The following is an 8,614-nucleotide window of genomic DNA, read 5'->3' as shown; positions in this document are numbered from 1 at the left end:
AACACACAGGGCTAAGAGGGGCCGGGCCTGATGCCCTTTTCCTGCCATTCGACAATTTAATTGAATTTCTTTGAAGAATAAGCCTTTTGTGCAGTTATAGCCAGTGGTGATGAACCCTTGGCCTTCTTCCAAAGCTTGGAGCAAGCAGGACTGGGGTCGAGCTGTCTAGGATGCATTGTCTGTGTGTTGGGGGGAGGGAGGAGGACCCAGAGGAAGGTAGTGACCACTGATCGATGGGGAAGCCTCCCATCTTTGTTTTGGTTGGTGGGGACTAAAGGCCACTTCCCACTTTCCTCGTCTGAATAGTGTGGTAAAAAAATATGAAAGTTTTTTAACAGTCGGTTAGGATAACTGAAAGACGCCAGTTTTTGAAGGACCACCCTTTTGGGGAGGAGACCAACAGTCCGCCTGCTGCGCACGTCAGACTGCCTGCTACGCACGCGACTTCCGGGGTGGAGAGAACGGAAGTGGGCTTTTTTTCCTGCTCTGCTGGTCTCCTGACTGCACTGCACAGACGGTCTCTCTCTCTCTCCAAAGGTGGCCTTCGGTTTTGGTGAGTTTTTATAAGGAATATAGACTAAGCTTAGACTTAAGACGATTTGTATTGTGTTTCTACTTTCCTATCCTTCTAATCAACATCACCTTGTGACTACAATAACAATAAAAGGTCTATCTAGAAAACCAAAAGCTTCTTCCATTTACTAGTCTGGGAGATAAATTAAAGGAAAGGTTAAGTAGGAGAGATTTATGATCTAATATCCAATTTTAAATCTCACAATAGCAATAATCTCTCACCCATTTACAGCTTAAGGAAGCATTTCAGCATCCTTTATTTAACTTCCGAGGTCACACAGCAAGAGCCTCAGCCCTCAGCCCAGGGCCCTTGCCACCACACTCCTCAACCTTTCTAAGAATTTTTGGATCGTGTCCCCAGAAGAAAGTCCACATCTACACACAGAACAACCACTCAACAGGAATCAGGTGATGAAGATGCATGTAAATACTTTAATCCCTAGGACCTGGGTGCAAGAGATTCTGAGCAGAATTAAAGGACCAAGAGGAAACCCTCCAGAATGGAATGACCATAATAATGTAACGAGGTATTTCCCCAAGATGACCTGGTGACCTTGATGACACAGGATTCTTCCCATGGTATCACACAATTACCGCTTGTTAAGGTTGGTCCGGTCTTTCATGAGTTTCTAGGATTTTATTAAACCAGTACCACCTAGATGTTGGATCTAAAACCACCCTCAGACACAACACTTCACCACCAGCCCAAACCAGAGCCTCTGTTTCATCAGTCATAAGTCACAAAGCCAGGGTTAAAATGTCGAGACAGAGAACCACTATTGCTTCTTCACTGTAGATATTCAAAAGTCAATACCGGGGGCAGCTAGATGGCGCAGTGGATAGAGCACCGGCCCTGGAATCAGGAGTACCTGAGTTCAAATCCGGCCTCAGACACTTAACACTTAACTAGCTGTGTGACCCTGGGCAAGTCACTTAACCCCAATTGCCTCACTAAAAGAAAAAAAAAAAAGTCAATACCGGTAGTGATGATGGTGTCCACCGTGAGGGCCAAGAATTCAGCCAAGATTCAGTAAGCATCAGCTAAGTGCTCAAATACAAAGATAAAAACTGACACAGTCCCCATCCTCAAGCAAAATAGGCTCTCCTAAGAGAATAAGCACATAAGTAAATATCATAATAGGGAAGGGGGGAGAGGAAGAATAATGAGAAATCCAGAGTGCCCCAAGACAAAGAGCCCTCAGCCGCGGTGGGCTGGAGGAGGAGGGGAGCAAGAAAATTAGCTCCTGAGCTAGACCTTGAAGGCAGAGAAGGATGCTGAAAGGCCGAGAGAAGAAGCTCATCCTGCCCAACTGCACAGAGGCCTGAGAGGGTCAGGCTCAGCTTGGGTTGTCCAATCTGTCTGGAAAATAGCATGCTCAGGTTAGTGGTGTGTGGAAACAGGTTGCAAAGGAAGGTCTTCAGCTTGGATAGCCTGGCCCTCAACGATTGGGCAAAGTGAGCCAGAGGTCTTCAAATCCCGCCTAGGACAGGCAGGGGATGGACTGCATGCATGACCTCTGCAGGCCCTTCCAGCTCTGAGTCTGTCTTCCTTGAGGTCCCATTTCCAACAAGTCAAGTCAAGCATGGGTTAAGTGCTCGGCACTGTGTTAAGTGTTGGAGATACAAACAAGCAGAGCTAGGCCCTGCTCTCAGGAAGCTTACTGTATGACGTAGGAACGACTGTACAAACAAGGTGTATACAAGACAAATTGGAGATGGGCTCAGAGGAGAGATGCTGGAATTGGGGCGGGGCAGGGGGGGTGAGCAGAAAAGGCTACTTCTAGGTGGGGTTTTAGCTGAGAATTCCAGGCATGGGGAACAGCCAGGGAAGATAAACAGAGTCAGGAAACTGAGTGTCATGGAGGAGGAACAGCATAGACGCCCCACCGTCTATAAGGCATCAAGAAGGGCAGAAAGTTAGGAAGGGCCAGATTATGAAATGCTCTGTAAACCAAACAGATGATTTTATATTTGATCCGGGAGGTCATAGGGAGGCACAGTGCCCAGGGACACACAGCTAGCATTTACTAAATGTTAGGGGAGGGGATAGGGGGACATGGTCTGCACTTTAGGAAGGTCACTTTGATAGTCAAATGGAGACCAACTGGAAGGCTCTTGCAATAGTCCAGAAGTGATATAGCAGGGAAGTGTGAGACAGAGCCAAGAGTCAAGGATGACACCCTCAGTTGCAAGCCTGGTTGTCAGGAAGGATATTGGGAGCCCTAGACCATATAACAGGAAAGTTAGGAAGGGGGGAGAGTTTAGGGAAAAGATAATGGGCTCATTCCAAGATGCCTATGGGTGATCCAGTCCTAGATGCCCAGTAGGAAGTTGGAGATACAAGACTGGAAATCAGGAGAGGGGTGAAGGCCAGATGAAGAGAGCTGAGAAACATCTGCATAAAGGTGCTCATTGAAACCATGGGTGCTGATGAGTTCGCTGACATCCTGGTCTAAGAGCAGGGATTCTGTTTGTGGGGAACTGAAATGACATTTCTTGGGATCATGGGACTAGAGCTGGAAGGCACCATCCAGGGGTCCCTCATTTGACTGATGAGACCCAGGAAGGACTTGCCTGGTATAACACAAGCATTAAGAAGCAAAGCAAGGGTTCAAGGCCAAACTTTCTACAGCACAATTTCAACTACTTCCCACGGGATCTCTAAGCCACATCAGGTCCACCCTCCTGACTTTATCAATAAGGAAACTGAGGCCAAGGTAGGTTAAGTGACCAGCACCAGGGCACATAGGCCATAAGTAGCAGAGCCAGGATTTTAACCTAGAACCTCTGGATCTAGATCTAACCCTTTTCCCACCAATCCATGGTACCTCCAAGGAAGGAAGCTTTGCACTTTGCTTCACCATAATAAACTCAACAAAATATGGCGTCTAGGGATCAATTCATATTTTCCATTTGTTAACACTAGAAAGACAGCGAGAGATGCCCATGGACAAAACACAGTACCCCAACAGGCAATCTGTGTTAGGTGTGGCAATTCATGATAATAGCAGCCAGTTACATTTGTACAAACTTCCCAGTTTACAAAGCGTCTTTACATCCATCATCTCATCCCCACAACAACCCTGTAACAGAAGTCGGGCAAGCGGTGTTATCACCACCCTTTGGAAGGCAGAGGGATCCAGGTTGGAGCAGTCACACGAGCCCAAATGGGAATCCAGGTCTCCTGAGACTGAATCAAGTACTCTCTCCTCTGCCTCAGGGTGCCTCCGTTATGTCACCAACATTTAAGTCCTAGTGGAATCCCTCTCCAGCGTCTGTCTGAGATTCTGGTGGGGCAGCAGGGGCTCTACAGAAAGGACCTTGTCCTGAGCTTATGAAAGGAGGGGCAGTGCAGACTGAGCACCTGGGCAGTCTGGGGCTTTCAGAGCGGTGAACACGCTAGACTTTGCTGCTGAGAAGTGAGGCTCTGTGGGGCGTCTGCCTCGGTTACTTGCAGCCAGTGCGGAGGATGCCTGCTACTTGTTTTCCCAGGTACACTTTCCAAGGCTTCACCAGGCTGTTCATGTTGACCAAGAGTTTGCTGCTCCTGGGGTCCTCCTGCCCTGCGACCAAGTAGTCTGTGCCTGGTAGGAACACAACCACCACCATTGGGGATAGGGGCCAGGGAAGAAGGCTTAGCAGGCACACCCCAGTGGCCCCCTACCACCCCAGAGAGCAAACACAAAATCCTCTCTTTGGGGAGCAGCTAGGTGGTGCAGTGGATTAAGCACTGGCCCTGGATTCAAGAGGACCTGAGTTCAAATCCCACCTCAGACACTTGATATTTACTAGCTGTGTGATCTTGGGCAAGTCACTTAACCCTCATTGCTCTGCCCCCCCCCCCCGCAAAAAAAATCCTCTCTTTGGCATCAAAACCCTTCATTACCTAGCCCCTGCCTACCACTCCAGCCTTCTTACACCTTCCCCACTATCCAGGGACACCAGTCTCCCCACTGGTCCACAAACTTGGCTCTGGACGATTTCTCTGGCTGTCCCCCATGCCTGGAACTCTCTCCCTCCCCCGCTCTGACCTCCCTGGCTTCCTCTAAGCCCCATCTATCACTGGAAGCCTTTTTCAACTCCTCTGAATCCTATTGCCTTTCCTCTGTTCATCATTTCCTACACACCTTTGACACAGATGGTTTGTACACGTTTGTTTGCATGTTGTCAGACACCAGGGACTATCTATCCGGTGCCTTTCTTTGTTTCCCCAGCCCTTAGCACAACACCTGGTATACAGGAAGTGCTTAATAAATGCGTATTGCTTGGCTGACTAAACACCAAAATTCATCCCCTGAATGACTCATTTAGGAGGAGCTGTAGACCTTGAGGGCAGTGACTGTCTCAACCTTTTCTTTTCTTTTAATCCCTAGCCCTCAGCAGAAGGCTTGGCACACAGCGAAGGGACGCCTAATACGTGATTGTTGAGTGACTCATTGATTTCCCTGGTGGGATTTCTTCCAACCACACCAGGGTGTTGTACAAGGTCATAGAATCACAGGAGTTAGAGGTGGAGGGGACCTCAGCCAGCTAACCGACTTGAATTGCAGAAGGGATCCCCACCCACATAGCCTGGTACAGTGGGAAGAAGATAGCTTCTGGATTCAGAAGGGCCAGAGCGCCTGGGTTCGATTCCCAGTGCTATCTCTTACTAACTAACTACCTGTGGGACCCTGAGCAAGTCACAGCCTCCCTGGGCCTCCGCTTTCTTATCTGTGATATGAAGGGGGTTGGACTCAGTGGTCCCCCAAGATGTCCAGATCTAAATCTACCTGGCGTGATGGAGAGTGGGACTGGCTTTTTAAACAGACTCGCAGAGCTCTGTCGACTTCAACAACAACTGACCCTTTGGGGTTTACGAAGCACTTTGCACAGGGCCTTCCCCCACCCCCACCCCATGTTGTCTCTGTTTGTATGTATGTGTCTCTCAAAGGTCCCTACGTAGCCCACCCCCCATCCCAGGGGCCATGGCGTCCCCCCTCGGCTGGTGCTTACCTGGGTTCAGAATGGGGCAGGTGCACCCCCGGTGGGTCCAGGATTCTGGGTAAATGCTCTGGTGACTCCGGGAGATTTTCACCTGACCAGACTTTAGAATCTTCTTCACCTTCACCCACACTTCAGCGTGGGTGCCCTTGTCATATGCCGAAAGGATCTTGGCCTTTATCACTGCTCAACGACAGAGAAACACACACACACACACACACACACACACACGTGCTCAAAATCAGCATCTTTCCCAACCCCAGTCAGAAGGTAAAAAGGGGAGCCAAGTAAAACGTATTTTCTGAAACTTGGACTCACCCATGCATAATACGTAATACAGTGTTTGTATTAAAAGGGAACTTGCAAGGCCAGTGCAGATGCCCAGAATACACTCCTTCCTCACCTCTGTCTCATAGAATTCCTCTCCTCCTTCACCATGTGGCTTTTCCCGATCACTGCCCCCCTCAACCCCTTGTGCCCCGATCCATCAGGTCACTGATGTGAATTGTATTCATTCCATATAAGCTTTTATGCCCATATGTTGTCTCCTCTGACAAAATGTCAGCTGTTTGAGGGCACAGACTGTTTCTTCTCTTTGTCTTCATATCCCTGGGATATAACACAGAGTACATAGTCTTTAACAGATGATTATTGATTCATTGATCGTCTCATCCAATAACTCCCATTTTTATAGATAAAGAAACTGATGCCATGAGAGTGGATTGTTCTCATTGGTGGCCAATTCAGGATGGATTCTTCCACTAATTTGAGTCCTCACCTAATACTCCATCCACTGCCTCATTCAGTCAGCCACAGACTGGGGATTAGGAAGGGAAGGGTAGGTTATCATCCAAAGAAATGACTGTGGTGTGAGACAATTACCAGAGGAAAAGGGGATGAAGGAAAAAGTCACAGGTAGAGTTCTCTATTATTTTTTTAAAACACAGGGGCAGCTAGGTGGCGCAATGAATAGAGCACTGGCCCTGAAGTCAGGAGGACCTAAGTTAAAATGTAGCTTCAGACAGCTGTGTGACCCTGGGCAAGTCACTTAACCCTGATTGCCTCAAAAAAAAAAAATCCATCTGAGATATTTACACTTTCTAGTACAAAAGATCCCTAGACTTGGGTTCAAGTGACCTTGGTTCAAATCCTAGTTCTTCCATTTAAAATCTATGTGAAAAAAATAAATAAAAATTTTTTAAAAGGGGGCAGCTAGGTGGTGCAGTGGATAAAGCACCGGCCCTGGATTCAGGAGGACCTGAGTTCAAATCCTGCCTTAGACACTTAACACTTACTAGCTGTGTGACCCTGGGCAAGTCATTTAACCCTCATTGCCCAGCAAAAACAAAACAACAAACAACAAACAAAAGAAAACAAAATTTAAAAAAATAAAATCTATGTGAATTTGGGCAGATCACTTAGTGTTTCTGGGCCTTAGTTTACTCATCTGTAAAATGAGGTAGTTGGATTAAATGATCTCTAAGTCCCCTTCTAGCTTAATTTCCATGACTGATTTGCTAAGACTTTAACAGTTAAAACACTAGGAGAAATTAGTGAAGAGAGAACCAGTTGGCCATGGGTAGATGGCACTGTTGTGCCAGGGGAAATCAGACGGGCACTGAAAGGGAATGAGGTAGGAGAGAATACTCAGAGGGAACTCTGATTTGATCAGTGTGGATGTGTCCTCCAACACACCGTCATCTTGTGTGACCTGTGTCCATGTCATCCAGTAAGTTTACCAAGGGGTCCACCCAAAGTTCTGAGGCCTGCCTCAATTTCCCTTGACATCAAGAAGGTACCACTGTCTCCTGGTAATACTAAAGCAAAAGGTAGGTTGGCTTCAGTCATGGCATTCACGATGATCTCTCATGCTGCTTTTGGCAAACATGCAAGGTAAGGTCACCATCCACCACTTAACCAGGTCCTCCTCATTGCTTAGAATTCAGACAACTCAATGAAGGGAGCAGAACCACAGGAATAACTTAGACTATAACACTACTATTATAAGAACGAGGGACAGCTAGGTGGCACAGTCAGTTAAGCACCGGCCCTGGATTCAGGAGGACCTGAGTTCAAATCCTACCTCAGACACTTGACACTTACTAGCTGTGTGACCCAGGGCAAGTCACTTAACCCTCATTGCTCCAATCAATCAATCAATCAATAATCAAAATAAATTTAAATAAACTATGAAAGCCATAAGAATTCTGATGACCAGAGGTGATTCTGGAAGCTTCACCTAATCCCATGGCCCACCCCCAATGACCTTGCTTCTTTCCTGGCACACCAGCTCCTGTAGGCCAGGGTTCTACCTTGCCATTAAAGGTACTAGAGTCCTGTCCTTGAACTCTAGTCCCAACAATGGCTCCCTCTGCTACCATTCGAAGTCTTCGAGAGCTCCAGCTGCCCACCTGCCTGGCCCCATTCCCATTGGCCATGGCCGGGGGCTTCCTTGGCTGCCTGAGCCATTCCTGCAGTTGTGCCTGATCCCACAGTTCTGGCCATCCTAGATGGGACAGGCGCTACCTGTGACCAAATCCCGTCTCTGAGAATGTCCAGCCCATCCCTTCTCTGGGAACCACTTACCATATGCATATTTCATCTGGCAGAAATCCCTGACCTTCCCAACTGCCTTCTCCTTGCAGACACACTTTTCTAGCCAGTTGGAGGGAGAGGCCAGAGCGAGAAGAAAAAAAATGAAATCAAGGGTCAACTTCACACCAGAAATAGCAAAGCTCCTCCCATGCTCACCATAAACCCAGTTTTCCATAGGGAGATTTAACAGGCAGATTCAGAACTCAGAGGTCATCTGCTCCTTGCTGTCCATTTTACAGGTGAGGAACCTGAGCCCCAGAAGACACAAGTGACTTGCCTAAAACCAGACAGGCCGTTAAAAATTCTGCTTCTGTGGCTTAGAGTCAACAGAAGGTACACAAACATCAAAGAAATTGGACAATAAACCCTTAAATAAAATTCTAAACACAGATTAAAATCCCATTGTAGAGATTATCCTTTGGGTCTAATCAACCTAATTCTATAGAACTTGTCCATGGTGAAA

At 47.5% G+C, this 8,614-nt stretch overlaps 1 protein-coding gene across 2 annotated transcripts in view; it reads right to left on the bottom strand.

Annotated features, from left to right (window-relative positions):
- Positions 1-729: 729 nt before the first annotated feature.
- The window catches only part of LOC122735283 (netrin-4-like), a 60,602-nt gene continuing 52,717 nt past the window's right edge, over positions 730-8,614 (bottom strand). Inside the window, exons 8-10 of one of the 2 annotated variants that reach the window (XM_043976667.1) lie at positions 8,143-8,211; positions 5,569-5,739; positions 730-4,157 (exon numbers count right to left, since the gene is read on the bottom strand). In XM_043976667.1, coding sequence (XP_043832602.1) covers positions 4,021-4,157; positions 5,569-5,739; positions 8,143-8,211 — 377 coding nt within the window. In that variant the 3' untranslated portion in view covers positions 730-4,020. The remainder of the gene's footprint in view (positions 4,158-5,568; positions 5,740-8,142; positions 8,212-8,614) is intronic. The other variant, XM_043976666.1, reaches the window with a different exon arrangement.

The sequence above is a fragment of the Dromiciops gliroides genome, chromosome 1 (assembly GCF_019393635.1).
Source record: "Dromiciops gliroides isolate mDroGli1 chromosome 1, mDroGli1.pri, whole genome shotgun sequence".
Classification (NCBI taxonomy): domain Eukaryota; kingdom Metazoa; phylum Chordata; class Mammalia; order Microbiotheria; family Microbiotheriidae; genus Dromiciops; species Dromiciops gliroides.
The sequence above is the reverse complement of the archived record's forward strand: the minus strand, read 5'-3'. Positions and strand labels throughout refer to the sequence as shown.